This window comes from Notolabrus celidotus, chromosome 5 (assembly GCF_009762535.1).
Source record: "Notolabrus celidotus isolate fNotCel1 chromosome 5, fNotCel1.pri, whole genome shotgun sequence".
Lineage (NCBI taxonomy): Eukaryota > Metazoa > Chordata > Actinopteri > Labriformes > Labridae > Notolabrus > Notolabrus celidotus.
Genome location: NC_048276.1, coordinates 2,350,168 through 2,375,423, shown reverse-complemented (window position 1 = coordinate 2,375,423; position 25,256 = coordinate 2,350,168). Strand labels below are relative to the sequence as shown.

The window sequence follows — 25,256 nt, the reverse complement described above, 5'->3', positions numbered from 1 at the left end:
ACAGGCAGATCAAACCTCCTACAGTATGGATTATAATCTCAGGGCTTCTATAGACAGATCAAACCTCCTACAGTATGGATTATAATCTCAGGGCTTCTGTTGACAGATCTAACCTCCTTAAATATGGACAATAATCTCTGGCTTCTATAGACAGATCAAACCTCCTACAGTATGGATTATAGTCTCAGGGCATCTATGGACAGATTTTACCTCCTACAGTATGGATTATAATCTCAGGGCTTCTATAGACAGATCAAACCTCCTACAGTTTGGATTATAATCTCAGGGTTTCTATAGACAGATCAAACCTCCTACAGTATGGATTATAATCTCAGGGCTTCTATAGACAGATCAAACCTGCTACAGTATGGATTATAATCTCAGGGTTTCTACAGACAGATCAGACCTCCTACAGTATGGATTATAATCTCAGGGCTTCTATAGACAGATCAAACCTCCTACAGTATGGATTATAATCTCAGGGCTTCTACAGACAGATCAAACCTCCTACAGTTTGGATTATAATCTGAGGCTTCTATAGACCGATCAAACCTCCTTAAGTATGGACTATAATCTCAGGCTTCTACAGGCAGATCAAACCTCCTACAGTATGGATTATAATCTCAGGGTAACCTCCTGACACACTGAGATGGAGAAGCCTCAGACAAACACAGCAGGTTGTGCAACACCTGTGGGCCACGTTGCTCCCACAGGAGACTGAACCTTCATGTTTTTAGACCCACAGGCTGCGCACAGGAATCAGGACCAACCCATCATCATGAAGTCCTCATCAGGGACATTAAGACCAGGCTGTCTCACAGTGTTAGGGTCTTCTGTCTCAGTTAGCTTGAAGCAGCTTCCCTCAGATGATCGACAGACTCTCCTGAGTCCTGAACAGAAAGACTGCAGAGCATCAAACTCAGTCTGGGATTCAGAGAGAGAGATTTAAACCCCCATCCTCTCTCTGTCAGCTCAAACCAACCCGATATACAGACAGAAAACACTCAGAACACAGAGTTAAGATCAGAACAACCAGAGTCCATCTTTATGAACAGCTTTCTGCAGCAGTGATGCTAAGCTAACGCTAAGCTAGCTGCCGCCAGCGTCAGCTGCTAACGCTGTTAGCTCCACGAACAGGACAGACAGGAGGAAACACGAGACCCTACCTTTTAAAGTCTCTCATTAGCCGTCTCCTCGCCGGGGTCGACATGATTCAGAGTGTAATAAAAACTAATCCAGGACCATAAACTGAATCTCTGTTTCTTCCGCTTCGAGCTTTTTCTTCTTCTTCTCCCAAAACAACTGCGAGCTCTGCGGTGACGTCAGTCCTCCAGCGATCCCGCCCCTTTCTGTCAGAGACCATGCTGATGAAAACACGGACATGACTTACCTGCTCACCTACAGTACCTACCACCCTGACTGACTTAATACAGTCTATGGACTCACCTACCTACCACCCTGACTGACTTATTATATACAGTCTATGGACTCACCTACCTACCACCCTGACTTATTATATACAGTCTATGGACTCACCTTCCTACCAGACTGACTCATTATATACAGTCTATGGACTTACCTACCTACCACCCTGACTTATTATATACAGTCTATGGACTCACCTTCCTACCAGACTGACTCATTATATACAGTCTATGGACTTACCTACCTACCACCCTGACTTATTATATACAGTCTATGGACTCACCTACCTACCACCCTGACTGACTTATTATATACAGTCTATGGACTCACCTACCTACCACCCTGACTTACTATATACAGTCTATGGACTTACCTACCTACCACCCTGACTTACTATATACAGTCTATGGACTTACCTACCTACCACCCTGACTTACTATATACAGTCTATGGACTTACCTACCTACCAGACTTACTTATTTTATACAGTCTATGGACTCACCTTCCTACCTGACTGACTTATATACAGTCTATGGACTTACCTACCTACCAGACTTACTTATTTTATACAGTTTATTTTATTTAATTCTATTATATTTTACTTTTATCATTGCTATTATTACTGTTATTATATTTTTTAACTATGTTAGTACATTGTTGTTTTCCCCTGTCCCGTGTTGTAAGCTGCTGTAACAAAATAATTTCCCCCAATGGGGGACAAATAAAGTATATCTTATCTTATCTTTATTATGAAAGAGGATTAGGGTCACAGAAAAAAAAATATATAATTTTTTTATTATTCAGAATTCTGACTTTAATCTCAGAATTCTGACTTTAATCCACAAAAAAAAAAAAAAAAAAAAAGGTCCAGTATATTGTATTATTGTTATTATTCTGAGAAAAAAAAAATCAGAGTTCTCACTTTTTCTCAGAATTCTGGCCTTTTTTCAGGATTCTGACTTTCATCTCAGAATTCTTACTTTTTTCTCAGATTTCTGACTTTAATCCCCCCAAAAATAAATGAAAGTCCAATATATTTTATTATTGTGTATTATTCTGAGAACAAAAAGTCAGAGTTCTGACTTTAATCTCAGAATTCTGACTTTAATCAAATAATTCTGACTTTTTCTCAGAAATTGACTTTAATCTCAGAATTCTGACTTTAATCAAATAATTCTGACTTTTTCCTCAAATTAAATGATGGATTTGAGGCTCGGCTAAATTGCTTCAGGCACAGCACAGGGTCTCCAACTCAAATCTACAGGGGTCTTCCACAATTTCAGTTCCCCACATGTGGCGCCATCTCTCCTGTCCTGTGTGGATTTTGTCGCCCTAAAAGTGTTTGTGTGAGTATTGTATTGAAACTCGAGCTTTACAGTTGGTCAATTGATGGTGAGTTGATTACCAGTTAATGTAACTTTGATTTGTTTAGTTAGTTTACTGAGGCATGGTCATTACAAAGAGTTAGCCACCTTGAACATTAGCTAGCTACCTTGCAGGTGTGAAAACGGTGCAGTAACGTGCAGTAACAAAGGTACATTTTCTGAACAAACAATGATAAGTTGCAGAACTTTCACTTCTTAATGTGTAGAACTAAAAACTTTAAGTTACACTACATATGAATGATAAGTTATCTCAACAAAAATTCATCAGCTGGCTCAAATGTAAGATTTAGCCTCAAAACTCAAAAATCTAGTGCAGACAGTCGCCTTGAAATTTGGATTTTCACTGCTTTTTCATTTTAACAGTGTTAATTACGCCAGGTGGTTTTAACATTTAAATCAATAGACAGAAAGATGAAACCAATCATCTGACTGATGCGATCATTAACCCGCTTCAGGAGGGACAACATGCTGAAGTAAAAATTAATGCAGCAGTGTGATAATCTCCTCAGCAGTAAGTGGCTTACTTTAAATCTTATATTAATCCACATGAGGCACTCAGTCTCCATCCTCTGCCTGTGGAGGGATCACATGAAGTGAGTCCAGCATCGTGACATTACTGATATAAAGGACAGAAAGAAGTCTGACTGATGTCCCGTTGACCTGTGAACCCTGAATGAAGGTGTTAACAGGGAGGATGACTAATAAAGCCCTACCTGGATCACACACCTGTGAGCAGGGCCATGTCCACATGCAGGGTCAGGGTGGTGTTGGCCCTCTTTCAAATATAACTGGCAACCCCAAAATCTGTATGATGATCATTTTTATGTAAGTAGAGGTAGTTAGAGTAGACACAGTGGATAAATGAATGCTATATATTCATGTGTGTGTGAGTGAGTTCCTCAGCTGGGCCGCCCCCTCACTCAGTCCGGACTCACCTCTGACTGTGAGTGAGGCTCTCTGGCAGGCTTTCCAGGTTTTCCAATTTGGTTGCCCAGAGAAGGAGTCAGGTGGTGAGACCTAAACCCCTGACCCTCCCAGCAGACCGGTCATCAGAGAGGAACAGGACAGAGGGATGAGGAGAGGAAAGAGAGACACCTCTAAAAGGGCTTCAGAAGAGTCCTCAGCGTACATGTTGATGTGTGACGGACACCAGATGGTTGTGTGTCTGTGTGTGTGTGTGTGTGTGTGTTTGTGTGTGTCCCTTCCTCTTTATCTTTAAAGAACTGAAATAGAGCGAGGTCTAGCAACCCGTCTAACAGCTCAGTCCTAGGGGGTCACACGTCCAGTGTCCCTGCAGAGCTTTGTTGAGATCCCGTTTGAAGCTTCAGTAAATATTTCTGTGTTCAATCTAGCTTCATCATTCTGTCATCCTTTCCCCCGCGGGAGTCCAGATCCCTGCTATCAATAGACCCGCTGCTCTGTTAGCATGTCACTTTGTGAGAATGTAGGTCACACATTGACAAAAGGCCAGTCAGTCTTTTCTGGGTCCACTCAGAGCCAGAATGAAAGCATCGTCTTTATGTAACACAGGAAGAATGAACACGCTCAGCTTTTACTCTGAGGGACAGAGACAGGTTATAATACTGAACTACAAGACCTGAAGAAACCTACCTGTCTGTCTGTCTGTCTGTCTGTCTGTCTGTCTGTCTGTCTGTCTGTCTGTCTGTCTGTCTGTCACTGCGTCTCTCTCAGAGTCTGTTCTTTGACTCCTAACATGCTGTAATGTGTGTTCCTCCTCTCCCACATGTTCTGAGGATGGAGAGGTCAGGCCTCCTCTCTCATCAGTCTAATGATCCATCAGTCTCCACAGAAACCTGCAGTGTGAGTGTGAGGGTGGGGCTGTGATGGAGCCATTAACTTGTACCATGGCCATCAGTGATAATGAGGAGCAGCTACGAGCTAATCGTCTCATTAGAACTGCTGTCGGGTTACATCTGCACGGGGAAGGTGCTGATTCAATAACACGGCCGGCTGGGGGAGTGTTTGGGCGCTCGGTCGAGCCTGCAGTGAGAGTGAAAATGCTGCAAAAGAGAGGTTGACTTTAGCTGCACTGTCTGCCTCTCAGCCTGATAATCAAACGGTTCCTTCAGATCTGGTGAAATCTCTGGCTCCACTATATCAGAGAGACTCAGGAAACCTGAACAGACTCCAGAGGTTTGGCTTTGAGGGTCTGAAAGAGAGCCTGGACTCCTGCAGACCAGAACTGTGAAAGTGATGAGGTCAGGGTTTATAAAGGTGGACTGGTATCTTTACTCAGAGGCTGAATCAACACAAAGAAACGAGCCTTGTTGTTGTTGATTGTTGTTGTTGTTGTTTTTTGTTGATTGTTGTTGATTATTGTTGTTTTTTTGTTGTTGATTATTGATTTTTTTTTTGTTGTATTTGATTTTTGTTGTTTGTTTGCTTGTTTGTTGTTGTTTGTTTGTTGTTGTTGATTGTTGTTGAATGTTGTTGTTGTTGATTCTTGTTGATTATTGTTATTGTTTGTTGTAAGTGTTGTTTTTTGTTGTTGTTGTTGATTGTTGTTATTCTTGTTTGTTTGTTGTTGTTGTTTTTTGTTTTTTGTTGTTGTTTGTTTTTTGTTTGTTGTTGTTTGTTTGTTTCTTTATTGTTGTTTGTTTGTTTCTTTATTGTTGTTGTTGGGCATCAGACTGGATCCTTTAAAAACCTTCTGATGCAGAGTTATTAGTCTGGATGTTCAAACAGCAGCATATATATTCTCACAGATCCGGCGTCATGTTCAGATTTAGAATCAGTCAGTTTGGATCTTGTTGCTGTTCTCAGAGCTTCATATAATCTCTGTTATTAGGGGAAAAGTTAAACTTTGTAAATGTTTATCACGGACATTTATCATGAGCTTAAACTCATCAGTTGCTGATGCAGCTGCAGCTTTACAACAACAGCTAGTTTGACTCAGTGAAGCCTGGAAACAGAGCAGCTGGACCCAGAGACAGACAGTTATATTAAATACACAGGAACAGTTCAGTGTTTCTCGGCAGCACGAACTTCATGACGTGTTCAAACAGAGTGAATCATCCTGCAGAGAGAGAGACAGGACAGGTGGTCCACAGTGACCCAGACATCAGACCAGAGGAAGAACCAGGATGCATCATTCAGCGTGTTAGAATCATCAAGACTTCAGGTGTTACTGACATCCACACACACTTAGAGACTAACAGGTGGAAACACTTCAGGCTTTGGATCTACTTACTCTGACACAAAGACGTTTCTGAGCGCCAGAGTTCAAACTCTGGAGACTCTTTTTTTAAACAGTTTATATAAGTCAGAAGCTTCAAACAGCGTCCTGTGTTTTCATGGTGTTTGAACAGAGAGGGTTAAATCTTACTCTGAGCTGCCTCACTGTCTCGCTGACCAAAGATCTGCAGTTTGATCTGAGACTGCAGTGAAGGAAAATGAAACCAGAAACAGAGAGCGGACCCTGAGACGAGATATTCATCACCTAAAAATAGTCAGAAACAGAAACAGAAACATACTCAGAAAGTTACATGATTTAATGTGTCTTCAGACATTTTGATAGATGACATAAACACTCTTTAAACTCTGAAGAACATAAAGAACCAGCGTGATGAACAGAGCCGGTTTGAGTCCACAGAGAAACAGAGAATCTGAGAGTCTGGATCTGACGGGTCTGAAGGGGAACACGAGTAAACAAACGTGACTTCTCCTCCAACACAACTTCTGAGACTGAGGCTGTGCAGCTGAGGCTCTTCCTCTTTGCTGCCACCAGGTGGCGCTCAAGGCATCAGATGGGAGCAGTGACCTGCTGTTGTCATGGTTTCAGGTATCCTGGAGACACAATACTGGATGCTAATTGGTGGAGAGAGAAGAAGAGAGAGGCAGAGATTGTCTTCCTCTCTGTTTTATACCTCTATATTTAGTCTGCAAAGAGAAGAAGCTGTTTCCTCCGTATGATGGATGTGATGAGAGAGATGGAGGGATGAAAACAGAGAGAACAGTGATTGAGAAATATAAACTTTAATGAGAGCAGATCAGAAATCATGAATAATGAGATGTTTACAAACCGGTGATGACAGAGCTCTGCTCGTTAACATCAGATTAAAGTCTTATCAGTGATGAGTTCTGCAGAGACACAACTTCCATAACTTCCTTTATTTAAAGCTTCAAACACTTCGAAACATTTAAATCTATCACACTGATGGGATGTAAAACCACACACTTGTTCCTTCAGTGTGTGTGCATCTTTCTCTCTTCATTTAGGGCTCTGAAGGTTGAACAGAGGGCGATCATCACATGACTTCTCTCAGTCCGCTGATGTAATGTTATCTCTAACAGGCCTTTATATTTTAGGAGGGATGCAGACCCTCCCTCCCTCTCTCCCTCCTTCCTCTCCCTCCTTCCTCTCCCTCCTCTTCTCTAATGTCACACAGAGTATGATCACCCAGCAATCCAAAACAACCCTCCATCATGCGTTCCTGGTCCTGATCCAGGACAAACCCGGCTGGTCCGGCTTTAAAAGAGCTTTCATCACAGCCTCTCTGGCTCATGCAGAGAATGTGAATGAAGATGTTGATCAGCAGCAGGAACCTGGATCCTGAGCGGCATGTTGGAGCCCACAGAGGCCCCGGCCTGCTCCTGAGCCGCTCAGAGCTGTGGGCTCTAAGCTGGTGTATTGTGTTTCCTGCTTGTTTATGTGATGATCAACATGCCATCACTCCCAGATCTAACACAAACAATCAGGACGCTTTGTTTGGAGACACCATGTCAGACACACTGATGGAAACGATATGGGGAACTGTTAGGATGTTATGGCAGCTCCAAAGTTACTCTCAATATTATATTATATTATATTATCACCTCCATCCTCTCAGTTCAGCCTGTTATATCGAAGCTTTTATATCCACCCTCCTCCTCTGTGGACGCCATCAGCTCTGTAAACTGAACTATCCACAGACTCTCAGACCGTAACACTATGTCAGGTTTCCAGCTAGAGAAACATTTTCCTGTGGAATCACAAGTTTCCCTCCTGTTCTACCTGCATGTCCCAAATCCATCTCTTCCTCTTGGTGGCCAGACTCGTGTTTAAAGACCTGCCCCTCCACAGGTCTCTCCCTCAAGGACAAACAGCTGCTCTGTTTATCTGTTCCTGAATTAACCTCTCACCAAGTGAACTGCACGATCACGTCCATCCAACCCTCTAACCCCCTCAGTAAAGCTTCTTCTCTTATAGTTCTGTTGAAAATGTGCAAAGATATCATTTAGCTGTGTAAAAGAATCTTATTATAGACACATCTCAGTCGGTCACTAAAGGACGAACACTTCTGACTTTGCAGACAGAGAAAATACATCAGACTGAACTCTAATTTAAGATTCAGCTCGTCTCTTATTTTGTAAAGCTGGTGGTCTGAACAGATAGGAGGCTGAGGAGAGATTGGGGTTAAGCTCCAGCTCAGACCGAAGAGTCTGCAGAATCTCAACAAGAAAACACAGTGAATAATAAAACCATACGGCTGGTTCATGAACGCAGAATAAACATTTATCAGCTCATACTGAAGCTGCTGTGAGCGTCAGACTGAGGGAGATAAATCAACCAGAGTTCAGATCCTCCTTCAGCAACACTCTGACTTTTACTTTGACTTAAAGAAAGCTGGAAGAGATTTTAGTGAAGGGGCTGAAAGGTGAAAGCTGGATAACACCATGACAGTGTGAAGTCAGGACGTCTAATCAGAATAATATTCAAACCTCTGTGTTTTATATCCCAGTAGCTTCCATGTGTCCCTGAATGATGTGTAAACTGTCCAGTTAACCCTGACCTGAAACACAGACCTGATAACAACAGGTAACACGTCACTGCTCTTATGTTTCATGTCTTTGAGGCATGAAGTCATCGAGTCCTTATAAAGTTTGAAAGTGACGTTTTATTACAGCTGACCTGGTAAAACATCAGCCTGAGGACTTTCATGAGGGACAAAGGTCAGATGATGTTTTCAGAGTTTAAAGCCCACAAAGACCTGAACTAAATAAAGGCCCAGGGTCACATGAGGAGGGAGAGTAAGCTGTGGGTGTGCCAGGTTGGACGCCTGCCCAGGAAAAAACAGGACCACAACAATCAGACAGATGAGCCTGCTGCAAAGTGATGGATGAAATGTTAATGTGGAAAGTGGCGATCCAGGGAATGCTTCTCATGAGCTAAAAACAGGCCTCAGGGTCACTGTTTCAGGGTGGTGGAGGGGAGGCTCACAGAGTCAGACTCATCATCTGTGCACAGAATCAAACTTCTTCATGAAGAGAGCACGCTCAGGATGTGAGGAGGAGTTTGTTGTTGCAGAGAAGGCTCAATCAGGAAACTGAAGAACGACAGGAGCTCTGCCTGGAAACTTTAACGTGATATTAAAGGAAGAAATTATAATGAGAGAGTCTTTATGGCACACATGCATCCTCTGTGAGACTCTGTGAGGGCATCAAATAAATCTGATCTCTCTTCAATGTGAGGAGCTAAACGTGTTCAATCAACAAGTCAGAGAGAAAGTTCCTCAACAGCTTATCACATCAAACATAATGTATCATATATGATACAGTCCTGACAGCACTGCAGTCAGGACAGCAAACAATACTTTGAATATTTAAAGAATTAAATATTTAAAATAAAATAAAGTGACCCTGAGCAGTTCTGCTGTTATCACTCTGACTTTAAAGCACTGATAGGGAACTTTTAAAGCACTGATAGGGAACTTTTAAAGGCATTACATGGCGTGAATAAACCACAGTTTGCTGAGTAAGGAACTAAACATCTCAGAACAAAGTGTACCTGTAATCAGCTTTTTCAGCCTCAGGCATGCGTCCCATCTGCACTCTGGGGTCCAGACCACATCATGGTGTCAGTGTTCATTTTACCAGAGAGGAGATTTGAAAAGTCCTGGATCTGAATCTCAACCTTTTCTAATACATCACGCTGAATAATGTGAGACAAGCTGCTGACAGTAAGGGTTTAAAGTTCTGTTTAACATTTCATAACCCAACACAGAGCATCTTATACGACAGGGTTGACACTGATTAATTTTTGGATCGAATAAATTCAGTAGAAAGGTTTTCAGCTGAAGGGGTCTGTTCTCAGATCAACCAGAGTTTGCAAATCAAAGAAAGGCCCACTTCACAGTTTATGTGATATCATGTTTTTATAGGTTCAAATACACATTTGTTCAAGTTTTAATCATGTGTTGAAGTAAAGCTCATTTTAATTTCATTCAAATATTTGTATTTCCTGATAAACAGAGTTAGAACTTGTAGTTTAAGTCATTTGAAGTAAGAACCTAATTTATGGAATATGTTTATTTAAAAAGAAGATGGAGGGATTGTTTTTGTTCATTGATTTATTCATTTATTTATATGGTAAACATGTGGGTGATGGGTGGAGTCTGAAGTATACAGGGCATGACGCACAGGTGAGTAACCTGATCATTCAGCGTGGATGACGGTGGACACGTGACCAAAGTAATCAACAGACGAGCTCCGACTACCTGACTGAGGTTTTAAAATCTAGTACGAAATTTGATGCTAAACTGAGAAATGGAGCCAGAGAAGACGTACATAATTCATCTGTTTCCTTTAAACAAAACAAACAAACAAAAAACAAACAGTCAGAATGAGTCTGAATTTTGTTGAGGAGACGCTGTCATCATAGAAGAAGATTAAAATCAAGAGTTTTTGTTGCTTTCCTGATATGTTTTTAATATTGGCTGTTCAGAAATAAGTAAAACTCCTTCCTCAAACAGCTGAAGTCTGTCTGCAGATTGATACACATTTGGTTCTGGTCTTTTATTTGCAGTGTTAATAGGATTTAATCAAACATACAACAATGCCCATGTTCACTGTAATCAAGAAATATGTCGACCAGAGCAACAATGTGACTCACTGGAGTACAATCAGGGACTTAAGCTCTCAGGAATGCACTTCATCTGGATTTAGTTAAACAGTCAACACAGAATAAAAACTATTGTGTTTTTTTTAATCACAAGTTTTAATAAATGTCATGATTCTGAAAAAAATATAAACACAAGAAGCATAAATACAGTATAAATCACAGCTCGTTGTGAGATGTGATTTATTCTCTTTGTTTACCATGTGAGGCAATGACGTCATCACCTCCCATAAAATGCTCATCATGCTTTCAGGGAGGATGATGATGATGATGATGATGATGATGATGATGATGGGAGGAGGAGGAGGAGGATGATGATGTATTTTCTCTGATGTGATGGTAAAACTTCTCTATTAAACTGAGAACCAATCAGCGTGCAGAGGAAGCAGCTCTCTGAGCCAATGGCAGGCCAGCCGTCACCGGTCTCCGGTTGCTATTTGTGTCAGGAGGAACAGCTGCTGCGTGAAGCTGGACTGAGACCGGAAGTAAGGTGACTGAGGAGTTTTCAGAATAAAAGGCCTGCAGGTTGGCTGAACCGGAGAAAGAAGTTAGAGCCACTAAAATTGTTTTTTTTAAACCCCTGACTTAAAGATGTTACTGCTCGAATAGAAGTTAATTCTATTTGAATGTTTTCAGGAACTTACAAACTACTAAGAATGTCCTCTTGGCACAAATTCACTGAAAGGACTTTCCTCGAGGAACACTGACAGAAAAAATAAATACATAAAAGGGATAAATATTATAAAACTTCCTAATTAGTCAGGGAATTTTAGCCCAAATTTGGCCAGTCTGGGGAGAAATTCCCTACCAAAAAAAATCTTCACCAATGTGTTCATTAAGGTCTCTAATAACACATATTAAAAGATTTAATCTAAACTCCTGTAGCAAAATCAGTGACGGCTACTTGAAGTTTGGATACCTGGAACCTGGAATTCTTCTATTCTATTCATATTGGAGAGAAATTGAAAATGTTAAATTCTGCCTTCAGCAGCTTGTGAGGGGTCAAACTAGGGGTTACTCTGAATTCATTGCAAACATTTATTTTGCACAAAAAATACTCCTTGGTGTAAAAACTCCCACGCCCACTTTTACACATACATTCAAAAGTAGCTCTATTTGTTTATTTCAATATCTCGAATACTAGTTACAAAACACTACAGTCAAATATCTCAAAAGTTTTGGTCTTGGTCTTCTCTAGACATTATCATGGATAGGGTCCTTGCATGCACTGCCTGTAAAACTTCTGCATGCTGAGATACACATCACAACATCCTTCTTGCAGCTGCATGGTTGCTGCAGTCCCCATCACAAAGGAGCAACCGGTGATGCAGCTGCAAGAAGAATGTTGTGAAGTGTATCTCAGCATGCAGAAGTTGTACAGGCAGTGCATGCAAGGACCTTATCCATGATGATGTCTGGAGAAGACCAAGACCAAGACTCTTCAGATATTTGACTGTAATGTTTTTTTTGACAGTATAGTTTTGCAACTAGTATTTGAGATATTGAAATAGACAAATGGGCTGCACGGTGGTGCAGTGGGTAGCGCTGTTGCCTCACAGCTAGAAGGTTCCTGGTTCGAATCCCTGGCCGGGCGGGTGCCTTTCTGTGTGGAGTTTGCATGTTCTCCCCGTGCATGCGTGGGTTCTCTCTGGGTTCTCCAGCTTCCTCCCACAATCCAAAAACATGCTCAGGTTGATTGATCACTCTAAATTGCCCGTAGGTGTGAGTGTGTGCATGAATGGTTGTCTGTCTCTCTGTGTTAGCCCTGTGATAGGTTGGCGACCTGTCCAGGGTGTACCCTGCCTTCCGCCCGAAGCCAGCTGGGATAGGCTCCAGCCCCCCGTGACCCCAAACGGGATAAGCGGTCAAGATAATGGATGGATGGAAATAGACAAATAAAGCTACTTTTGAATGTATGTGTAAAAGTGGGCGTGGGAGTTTTTCCACCAAGGAGTGTTTTTTGTGCAAAAGAAATGTTTGCAATGAATTCAGAATCCCAAATAACTCGTAGTTTGACCTCTCACAAGGTGCTGAAGGCAGAATTTAGCATTTTCAATTGTTCCCCAATTAGAATAGAATAGAAGAATTCCAGGTTCCAGGTATCCAAACTTCAAGTAGCCGTCACGGATTTTTCTACAGGAGTTTAGATTAAATGTTTTAATATGTATTATTAGAGACCTTAATTAACACATTGGTGAAGACATTTTTTTGGTAAGGAATTTATTCCCAGATTTTCACAATTTTCCCTAACTAAATACACCCACTGTGGCTTTAAGTGTATCTGACTCGTGCTCTTATTTTGAAGGTGACCTCCGGAAGTGAGTTATTCTAGTATGAGTCTCTGGACGAACCCAAACTTCAGGGAGGATCTCTAACTGCCTCTCTCCCTCCCTCCTGCAAGGTTATAATTCAGTAGAGTCATAGCGAGCTGGCAGACAGAGGCAGTCCCATGAACAGAGAGGCTTTATCTCTTTCTAAGGTCGCTTTATAAACTCTAGGAGACAAGGTAACATCCGAGGTGTCTCCTAACTGAAGTGAACTCACCAACTCAAACACAGAGATGGACGAAAAGGCGTTCACCAAGGAGATCGATCAGTGGATCGAGCAGCTGAACGAGTGCAAGCAGCTGTCTGAGGGACAGGTGAAAACACTGTGTGAAAAGGTGAGATAAAAACTCCCCCCTTTCTCTCCCCCTAACTTTCTGTCACCCTCTCCTCTCTCTCTCTCTCTCTCCTTCCCGCCGCCTCCTCCCTCACATTCTCAAAATGGCGTCTGTTCATTTCACTGAAGAGGGTTTATTATTATTCAGCATTTAAATCAGTTACTGTTTGAAATGTCTGCAAATGGAGAATTAGAGGCAGAGTTTGTGGTTAACTGGAGGATTACATGTCAGGAAGGGTTAACTGTTATTAATGCAAGTCACATTCCTTATTTACAGCCTGTCAGTGAGACCTGTAGCATCTCTGTTAGCTAGCTGACTGAGGCTGTAAAACTAAACTAGCTTAAATTACAGTGTAGCATCTCTGTTAGCTAACTCACTGAGGCTGTAAAACTAAACTAGCTTGAATTACAGTGTAGCATCTATGTTAGCTAGCTCTCTGAGGCTTTAAAACGAAACTAGCTTAAATTACAGTGTAGCATCTCTGTTAGCTTACTCACTGAGGCTGCAAAACTAAACTAGCTTAAATAGCATCTCTGTTAGCTAACTTACTGACGCTGTTAAACTAAACTAGCTTTAATTACAGTGTAGCATCTCTGTTCGCTAATTCACTAAGGCTGTTGAACTAAACTAGCTTAAATAGCAGTGTAGCATCTCTGTTAGCTAACTCACTGAGGCTATACAACTAAACTAGCTTAAATAGCATCTCTGTCAGCCAACTCTCTAAGGCTGTAAAACTAAACTAGCTTTAATAGCATCTCTGTTAGCTAACTCCCTGAGGCTGAGAAACTTGACTAGCTTAAATAGCAGTGTAGCATCTCGGTTAGCTAGCTCACTGAGGCTGTAACACTAAAATAGCTTAAATAGCATCTCTGTTAGCTAACTCACTGAGGCTGTAAAACTAAACTAGCTTAAATAGCATCTCTGTTAGCTAGCTCTCTGAGGCTGTAAACTAAACTAGCTTAAATAGCATCTCTGTAAGCTAACTCTCTGAGGCTGTAAAACTAAACTAGTTTAAATAGCATCTCTGTTAGCTACCTCACTGAGGCTGTAAACTAAACTAGCTTAAATAGCATCTCTGTTAGCTATCTCACTGAGGCTGTAAACTAAACTAGCTTAAATAGCATCTCTGTTAGCTAACTCACTGAGGCTGTAAAACTAAACTAGCTTAAATAGCATCTCTGTTAGCTAACTCGCTGAGGCTGTAATCTGAACTAGCTTAAATAGCATCTCTGTTAGCTAACTCTGAGGCTGTAAACTAGACTAGCTTAAATAGCATCTCTATTAGCTAAATCACTGAGGCTGTTAAACTAAACTAGCTTAAATCGCATCTTTTTTAGCTAGCTCACTGAAGCTGTAAAACTAAACTAGCTTAAATAGCAGTGTAGCATCTCTGTTGGCTAGCTCTCTGAGGCTGTACAACTAAACTAGCTTAAATAGCAGTGAGACCTGTAGCATTCTCTCCCTTTTCTTAAAGCTGGTCAGCTCCATGGATTATTATAATTCATGTTCAGCCGTGTGTCTTTCTCTGTGATCAGGAGATCCAGTGATGGACTCTCTGCAGAGCAGGCCAGTGGTGTTCAAAGATGAACATGTGTGTGCCTCCTGTAATAAACCCAGGAGAAACATGCAGTCTCAGTGGATCTACATATCACTGCAGTGGTTAGTTTAACGACCCTGTGGACGGTTTTAATACGAGTCCAAAGAAAGAGCACCGAGCTGCAGGACTGGCTTCATAACGTTGTCTCTCTTCCTGTTCCTGTTTCCTCCTCAGTGCAACACTGACGCTGTAAAAAGGAAGCTCCAGTTTCCTCCCCCCCGAGGCGGTCTCATCATCAGTACTGTTTACCTCCACACCTCCTTACATCACCGTCCTCTTCCTACCTGATCTATAAATAGAGAGGATATGATGATTGATTTTGAGTTGCATCACCAACACAAGCTGTAGCTGCGGAGCTGAACACAGTGACTCAGGATAACAGTGTTCATCGTGAGTCAGAGAGTGGCGTCTCTGTTTGGGGATGGATGGGGGAGTGAGGGGATGAGATGCTGGATGTGCTGAGGGTCTGCCTGCTGCAGAGAGGAGAGCTTTGTTTTTTATCATGTCTCCTCTCAGGGCTCCAGATGTTTACAAAGCAGCTATCATCATCATCATTTAGAGTTTAATCTTGTTGCAGTGTTTGAATGAACGCTCTGCAGACTCTGTTTATGGGAAATCACCTTTATTTTCCTGCTGGTTACGAGGAGACGATTCAATCACATGCTGAGCATCGTACGGCTTACTCTCCTCATGTTCAGAGATAAACCTGCAGTGTTACATAACTGCTCAGTTATTGTTTTGGTCTTTAGGTTGTTTATGTCTGAGCTCATCTGTTCCTCAGGAGACTCAGTTTGATGGGAATGATGGCATCATGATAAAAGAGGTTTGTCAGTGAAGCAGGGGGAACTGTTTCCCCTCATATTTGAACGCCCGGTGACTTCATTGAAAGTGTGTCAGCGTTATATAATAAGTTGGTCATGTTGAGAGAGATGTCCTCTTTACTGGAGCTGAAACTGGGTCAGCTGATCGTGCTCTGTGCTCACTGAGGACTCTGTACTGTACGATAGATTTCTATTCCTGCAGCAGCATCAGAGAGAGAACTGACTTTATCACATTTATCCCACAGAGCAGAGAAGCTGTGATATCATGAAACAGCATGTATGGATATCAAACACACACAGAGGTATGCAGCAGTAATAAACCTGAACAGTGTCCCGTCACACGCTGCTGATACAGATCTGCACTCATAAAGACGCTGAGCGTGTAACCCTGTGTTGATGTTGAGGTCATTGTTTGTGGTTGTGTCTGGTCGTCTCCTGCAGGACCTCTGCTGGGTTTACTCTCTTTAATGGGATTATATTGCGGCAGACGGGAGACGCTGACTTCACTTCTCGGTTCTGGGCTAAGCGTTTAGCTGAGCGTGTGGTGTCTGACGTGTTCGGTCTGAGCTGTAATCTGGGCCAAGCTTCCCTCCCTCCGTCAGCTGTCTGTGGCGTTTCTGCTACAGGTGCGTCTGGACTTTGGGGCGAGGTGCTTACGTAAACGCTGCCGTCATGCTATTCATCCACAGCTGGGCTGGCGTCCACAGCACACAATCCAAGCTTACAGAGGGAGCTGAGAGTAGTTATTGTTCCCCTCATGTTTATATAACCATCAGACACACTCCTGTCTGTGTGTGATTGTATTTACCATGTTTAACCTGTAAGGATGTGTCTGACTCTAACTGCAGGTTCTGATGGGAGCTAAGGTGCATGGGGAAGATTCAGTCTGTACAGGTGTTAAATGAAAGAGGAAGAGAAGAGTCCTGTTAGATGTCCTGAGTGTTTGGTGTGTTGACCTCAGAGTGAACATCATGTTTGAATCAGCTGAGCGTCTTTAGGGGAGATCTGATATTTATAGGGGTGTAACGATCCTTTTAACAACCATTCGATTCGTATCCTGATTCGTGGTTGCCGATACGATTAAAGGACGATGTTGGTTCATTTAGAACAATATGATCTGAAAGGATTCAGTGACTTGAAATTCAACCAGTGTGACTGTGAAGTAAATCCCTTGATCCTGGACAGTCCTAGAGTCCTGTTGTTGATGTTTTTGACCTGAGTTGAGTTTTGTCCTCGTCTCTGACTCAACATGCTGGCGAGGCCTGAGGCTTCTGCAGAGCTGGTGTTACCTTGATGAACGCTGCAAGAGGCGCCTGGACGGCCGGTGTTGTGTGAAATCCCATGGCGCCTTAGTAGGTGGTTCGATAGATTTGTGGTGTTGCCGTGGCAACTTTACCTGACCTTTACATATCCTACAAACAGCGAGAGACTTATTTAGAACATCTCCGTCTTTGCAAAAGCTCAAAGTGTTTTCACACACTGGACCACCGTGCTTAAATCCAATGTGTTATTTCCTAGTATGGATACAATCAATTTATTACCTTTTAAAACGATGTTAGATCGATATATGTCGTCCGGAAGGCCAACTTGCCGAGCACAGATCGATGTAGTCGGATCATAGGAATATAAATCGATACATCGATGTAGTGGATGAATCTTTACACCCCTAGATATTTATCATGTTCCTCATATAGGGTTACAGAGCTTCAGGCTGCTCCCTGTGGTGCACAGACAGCACTGCGTTGAGTTTGAGCTCTTCAGCATGATGTCTTTATTTTCTACTTAAATTTAAACTCTGAGTTAAAGGTTTCAGGGAGGAGAGCTTAATGATCTGAAGGTCTTTAGCTACAGAGATCTTCTCACAGATCAGGATCACGAGCCTGATGTGTGGATGTTGGACAGAAATGTAGTTTCAAACTATTTTAGAACCTTTTAATCTTCAGTACAAATAAGAAGCATTGCTAGTTTGGACTTCTTAGACAGGTCTTGTGTTTTGGACGGTTGTTGGAAAAAGAAACGATTCAAAGACTTTACTTTGGGCTTGAAGGATTGTGATAAGAGTTGTTCTTTTATTTAGATTTTAAGGATAAGTAATGGATTCATTGATCTTTAAAGTAAAACATGATTTGATTAATTTAAATCATTCATGCAGCAGTGACGCTCAGCATGAAGGTATAAAAGAGATGAACCTCAAAGAGACATCAGGGCTCACCGTGCAAACCGGCCTGCTTCATTCAACCATCTCTGTTCTGATCAGGTGATCATTAGGTTATATAAACATATATATATGCAGCGCAGTGAGGGCTGACGGCAGTAAGAGGAGGAAGGATCCCAGACGGTCTGACCCAGCTCTCTTAACGTGTTTATTTACCCTCCTTTCTTTCTGTATTTGTTTGTCTGCTCTCCGCCTGATTAGAAGAGAAGGATGAAAATAAAGAGCTGCTCCACTTTAAACAGACACAGAATATTCTGTCTGGTTCAGGAGCTCAGTCTGTCACTGAAGGCCTGCTGCCACATGGCTGCGCAGACACGTGGAGTGTGTGTGTGTGTGTGTATGTGTAATGTAATGTAGGTCAGCAGTACTGTGCAGCTCTGTAGTCCAGTTCTGGTCTCTCTCTGTCCCATCTGCCCGGGTGACGAGCCAGCATCAGCACTCTGTCTCTGTCACGCTGCTCACACTTTATGTCAAAGAGGACAGAGTCAAAAGGAGGGTGGGTGTTTCTACTAAACGCCACAGAGGAGAGGAGAGACGTGATTCACTGCCACAGAATCAGAGTCAAAGAGACACAAACACTCCTCTCCTGCCTCTGTGAACGAGAGCTCAGACGAGTGTGAATGAAGTGTTTCTAAAAGTCAGTTATTATATAGTTTAGTCTCTCTCTCTCTCTCTCTCTCTCTCTCTCTCTCTCTCTCTCTCTCTCTCTCTCTCTCTCTCATCCTCTCACCTCAGACATGTCTGCGGGTCATTTAGCTCACAGCATTTCTCCCTCATCCTGAGGATTTGTGGGCTTCAAAGCTCCTTAAAAGAGCTCATCCAGCTGACGGGCCCCTTAGTCCGTCCAGCCTGCCAAAGCCAGACTGAGTCCAGGAATAGGTCCTGTAGTGGGTCTCCACACTGAGGAGGACTCCTCAGACCTCTGCCACTATTTATAGTTCTGTTTTTATTTAGTGTCGCAGTAACAAAGTACGAGTTTCACACCTGCTTAAGAAAACATGTCCAACGTTTGTTTTTACTTAAATGACTTAAAAACATTAATATAAAACTCTACCGTGTAGATTAAAAACATTAATATAAAACTCTACTCTGTAGTTTACAACATTAATGTACAACTCTACTCAGTAGATTAAAAACATTAATATAAAACTCTACCCTGTAGATTAAAAACATTAATATAAAACTCTACTCTGTAGATTAAAAACATTAATATAAAACTCTGCTCTGTAGTTTAAAAACATTAATATAAAACTCTACTCTGTAGATTAAAAACATTAATATAAAACTCTACTCTGTAGTTTAAAAACATTAATATAAAACTCTACCCTGTAGTTTAAAAACATTAATATAAAACTCTACTCTGTAGATTAAAAACATTAATATAAAACTCTACCCTGTAGTTCAATAACATTAATATAAAACTCTACTCTGTAGTTTAATAACATTAATATAAAAGTCTACCATGTAGTTTAAAAACATTAATATAAAACTCTACCCTGTAGATTAAAAACATTAATATAAAACTCTACCCTTTAGTTTAAAACATTAATATAAAACTCTACTCTGTAGTTTAAAAACATTAATATAAAACTCTACCCTGTAGTTTAAAACATTAATATAAAACTCTACCATGTAGTTTAAAAACATTAATATAAAACTCTACCCTGTAGATTAAAAACATTAATATAAAACTCTACCCTTTAGTTTAAAACATTAATATAAAACTCTACTCTGTAGTTTAAAAACATTAATATAAAACTCTACCCTCTATTTTAAAAACATTAATATAAAACTCTACCCTGTAGTTTAAAAACATTAATATAAAACTCTACCCTGTATTTTACAACATTAATATAAAACTCTACTCTGTAGTTTAAAAACATTAATATAAAACTCTACTCTGTAGATTAAAAACATTAATATAAAACTCTACTCTGTAGTTTAATAACATTAATATAAAACTCTACCCTGTAGATTAAAAACATTAATATAAAACTCTACCCTGTAGTTTAAAAACATTAATATAAAACTCTACTCTGTAGTTTAAAAACATTAATATAAAACTCTACTCTGTAGATTAATAACATTAATATAAAACTCTACTCTGTAGTTTAAAAACATTAATATAAAACTCTACTCTGTAGTTTAAAAACATTAATATAAAACTCTACTCTGTAGATTAATAACATTAATATAAAACTCTACTCTGTAGTTTAAAAACATTAGTATAAATCTGGTCGTTGAATCTCTTGAAGCTGACTGATCAGCAGCTGCAGGAGTGAGAAAAGGCCTTTGGGTGAACTCTGGATGTCGTCTAAATGAAGTGATGCAGTGAAATCTTTATTTACCTGCATCCTCCGTCTCTAAACTCTCTGTAGGAGGCAAAGTGAGTCACTCTCTCTGCAGCGAGTTTCAGACTCTGATGAATCTGTGTTGGCGTCCAAGAATAACAGTTTGACAGTCGCAGCGTTGGAGGAAGCGGCTCACTGTTGTTTCCATCCAAGTTATTACTGAGTCCTTTTAAAGCAACAACCGGAGGAAACTAAGGCCTTCATCCAAACACAGCAGCAGCTTCACATTCTGTTCTCATCCCACTAATACACACGTACAAACACACAGACAACATAGGGGCTCATTTCCTTGGACAGATTATGGGGTGGCCATGCTGTAATCACAGTGCAGCATCTTCATGTAGACCCTCTGCAGGCTGATGTGTGTGTGCAGAGCAGCTCATCTGAAATACAGAAGCAAGGAAGGACACAGAGAATAACAGGGTGCAGAACGTGTGATTACACCGCAGCATCACACCGCTTTACTTCAGTCAGACAGACATGTCGATATAGAGCTCAGTCTATCTGTGGAAAATATATCTTTAGATGTTTAAACAAGTCTTTTTCTTCTCTTCAGCGTTTGAACTTAAATGTTTGTGTTTCTTGTTTCCTGCAGGCAAAAGAGATCCTGACTAAGGAGTCGAACGTGCAGGAAGTGAGATGTCCTGTGACAGTATGTGGTGACGTGCACGGACAGTTCCATGACCTCATGGAGCTCTTTAAGATCGGGGGGAAATCTCCAGACACAAACTATCTGTTCATGGGAGACTACGTGGACAGAGGCTACTACTCTGTGGAAACTGTCACTTTACTAGTATCACTTAAGGTGAGTCATGTCTCAAAGTCCCTAAACTAAAATCCTCTTCATGCTTGAGAGGAAGAGATCAACTAACAGTCGTTTCTGCTGACGCTTTAGGTTCGCTTTCGGGAGCGCATCACAATCCTTCGAGGAAACCACGAGAGTAGACAGATCACACAAGTGTACGGCTTCTACGACGAGTGCCTAAGGAAATATGGAAACGCCAACGTTTGGAAGTACTTCACAGACCTGTTCGACTATCTCCCTCTCACTGCCTTGGTAGACTCTCAGGTGAGAACACACATCAAAGAGAGATGAACACACACACACACACACACACACACACACACACAGGTTAATGATGCAGAAACAGTGGAAGAGAGAAAAATGCTCATTTTACACCAAACTGACATTTCTCTTCTTCTCTCATTCCAGATTTTCTGCCTTCATGGAGGCCTGTCCCCATCCATAGATACACTGGATCACATCAGAGCTCTGGACCGTTTACAGGAAGTGCCACACGAGGTGATTTAAATACGTGTTTAAAGGTGCAGTTGGTAGGAATGGGGTAAAAAACGATACTTTTTTTGTGCTGGGTTTGGAAAAAAAGTCATAATACCCATCGGTACTCATCTGTAATTGAAGTAATTTGAGATTATGGCAAAATCTCTGTTTTCCAAAGCCTTTGTATCAAGCAATGTTGTTATTTCCCTTGTTCCCATTATCATGGACCAATCAGAGCTACTCCCCTACCCTACTACTACTCCTACTCCTACTCTCTGTCCTGATTGGCTGGGAAGCTGGCACTACTTCCTCATAGAATGCACACGAGAAGTAGGCAAAATCTGGTGAGGGGGTTAGTGTTGAGATTAAAAATCTCTCTCCGGGGTGCTGGTGGCCTAGTGGTCTAAGCGCCCCACATATAGAGGCTATAGTCCTCGTCGCAGGGGTTGCCGGCTCGATTCCCGGCTGGTCGACCATTTCCTGCATGTCTTCCCCCGCTCTCTGCTCCCCACATTTCCTGTCTCTCTTCACTATCCTATCAAATAAAGGCAAAAAGGCCAAAAAATATAACTTTAAAAAAAAAAAAAAATCTCTCTCCGATCTGATGTTTATATCACTACAAACAGCAGCTTTAACTTTTAAAGCAAAGTAATTTTCTGCCTCACATCCAAGAATATCAGAATCAAGTTCAATACGACTCAGAGGGGAAGAAAACAACAACAGGAACACGTCAGTTTGTGACTCAATCATGAACCCAGAGAGAGCGTCGTCATGTGATGATCCTGCCTCTCAGGTAATCGATAGCATGTCTGATCCATGTCCTCTGTCCTCCACAGGGTCCCATGTGTGACCTGCTGTGGTCAGACCCTGATGACCGCGGCGGTTGGGGCATCTCCCCCCGAGGAGCCGGCTACACCTTCGGTCAGGACATCTCTGAGACCTTCAACCACGCCAACCGCCTCACGCTGGTGTCCCGAGCCCACCAGCTGGTCATGGAGGTGCGTGTGGGAAAATATACAACGTGATAACTCAGAAGAGTTGCTCCTTTAGCTCTGATGGATGACTTAGTGACCGTGTTTGTTCATAGTTTCATCAGATAAATATCAAACCAAAGAGATCCCAACCATCACCAACATGCTGACTTTCTTTCATCTGCTTCCTTCAGGGTTACAACTGGTGCCATGAGAGGAACGTGGTGACGATATTTAGTGCTCCTAACTACTGCTACCGCTGTGGCAACCAGGCAGCTATCATGGAACTAGACGACACCCTCAAATACTCGTTGTGAGTAGAACTGAAGGCTGAAGCTCTCTCAGATTAAAGTCTTAGTCTTCAAAGTTACTCTGAATGTCCGACTCTGAGACTAACTGTGTTTCCGTCTCTCCCCAGCTTGCAGTTCGATCCTGCGCCTCGCAGAGGGGAACCTCATGTTACTCGCCGCACCCCAGATTACTTCCTGTAAACTCTGACCCCTGTACAGTCAGCTCCAGTTTTGCCATGATGTATGATCTTCAACTAATAACAACATGACTGAAGGAGGGGAGGGATGGAGGGGCGCTTGGTTGGGTGGGGAGGGAGGGGGGCTACGCAGCAGTGCACGTTGTATATCCACACAGAGACGTATTTAAGCAGTTAGGGAAAACAATGTCTGTCTATGAATGGACCAAAAGATGTGTGCCATAATCACTACAACTCCCATTGCTGAGGACTCGTATTGAAACTCCCTCCTCTCTTTAAAACGACACCCTGAATCCTCTTCCTGAACCCGTGGAGCCGGACGGATGGCACTGAGGTCCAAGGTGGGAATTTGCAGCCGTGATGTGGAACCCTTGAACCCCACATGCCGTGGCTTCTATTTAGGAGATCTGAACATGATCTGTTTGCACTTTTGTAAATCTTAAGAAATGTAACATATGTTAAAAAAATGAGAATGATTTCACACTACAGATGTTTTTCTTTTTGATTTTTTTTTTTAAATGACAAAGCCCCCTTCAGGAACGCTCTACAGACGAGGTTTGTTTGTTTGTAACGTCCACGTTCAACTCTCTTGTTTTGCAGTCGCACAGCTCGGTGTATATGATAGATGTGTTCATCCACATCACCTCACTGACTCCCTCTGAACCACAGAGTCTGTATCAAACATTGGAATAATAAAGATTAAGGTGGCTCCTTGATGACTTTGTGCTTCTTTCTTTTATTCATAGTAACTTTAAACTTTGAGTGACGTGAGGATGTGTATTATGGTCTGTCTCACATGGTCTCTTGACCTAGAGTTACCTTAGAATGGAACAAAGTGAGGTCAGCTGCTCAGTCATCAGGTGACAGGTGAGCTGGCAGGTGACCTTTCTGTTATAAGGCGATTAAGACAGTGACTGTATCCACTTCCTTGTATGCTGAGGGTGTTTGTTAACATGAAAATGTCCTTTTGTAAATTAAATATATTGATTCATAGACATTTTTATCTCTCCTACTTACCAATGCCAGTGTTTACCATCATGTTGAATCTTTCAGACAGCTAGGATTGTGATGAGACAAAATAAGGATCCTGTGGTTGTTACAAATACCAAAGAAAGACCCCTAAAGGTCACATTACAGAGAAGTCCTTTTAATGGTGCTCAATGGGTGTGATGATTTGTGAGCACAAACACAACGTGTAAAATTTGAATCAGATTATTTTGTTTTGAGACCAGATAATCTGAACTTCTGAGTTTCTTTATTGTAATATTTATATTTTCATGATTAAGACCTAAAAGCAGCAGCAAAGCAATATTTGAAAATGAAACGCACTGGAACATGGAAGTGAAAGCTTCCCAGCAGCACTTGAACGCACCATGGAACTAGCTGGAAAATCCTTGTAATGAAGAGAGCGCCATCCCATGGCTGCTTTACTTCATCATGAATTATCTTTTTACTACATTAGAATATATACAGTTTATACATTAATGACGCATCGTGCTCACAGACCTTATGGCAATTTCTGGATTTAATACCTGGGAATTGTTTATTATTATTATTATTATTATTATTATTATTATTATTATTATTATTATTGTTAATATTGTTCCTATTAACTCAACTCAATTTTATTTATAAAGCACCTTTCATACATAAACATGCAGCCCAAGGTGCTTCACAGAGTAACAGAGAGACAGAAAACAACAGCAATGGTAAAATTATAAAAGGCATGATTATAACTACTTGGAAATAAAATAAAATCAACACAGTGAAATTAATAAGTTAAGTAAGAATGGAAAGAAAAGTTAAAAAAATAAGGTAGCTTTAGGCTCATCTCCCCTAATTATGTACACAATACCAACAAAATCTATTGACCTTGTTGTTGTTGTTGTTGTACAACTGTATTTTTGTTTGTTTGTGCCTTGTTTTCAAATAATTGTAAAATTAAATAAAAATAAAGTTAAAAAAAATAAAAATAAGGTAGCTTTAACAAGAACAGATGAATACAAGAAATGAACAGATAAATAAGATAAATAAATGTTAAAGCAATGATTCAAATATTATTATTATTATTATTATTATTATTATTACTATTATTATTATTGTTATTATTATACAGTGTGTGGGTGATCCATGTTGAAACGGGGTTAGGTAAACATGAAGGCA

At 41.2% G+C, this 25,256-nt stretch overlaps 1 protein-coding gene across 1 annotated transcript; it reads left to right on the top strand.

Annotated features, from left to right (window-relative positions):
• The first annotated feature begins 13,032 nt into the window (after positions 1 to 13,032).
• On the top strand, positions 13,033 to 23,809 carry ppp2cab (protein phosphatase 2 catalytic subunit alpha b). The gene is made up of 7 exons (XM_034684515.1): positions 13,033 to 13,369; positions 20,949 to 21,158; positions 21,249 to 21,422; positions 21,567 to 21,656; positions 22,472 to 22,633; positions 22,801 to 22,919; positions 23,025 to 23,809. The coding sequence occupies exons 1-7, from the start codon at positions 13,268 to 13,270 to the stop codon at positions 23,095 to 23,097; spliced, it is 930 nt and encodes a 309-aa protein (XP_034540406.1). The 5' UTR covers positions 13,033 to 13,267; the 3' UTR covers positions 23,098 to 23,809.
• The last annotated feature ends 1,447 nt before the right edge of the window (positions 23,810 to 25,256 follow it).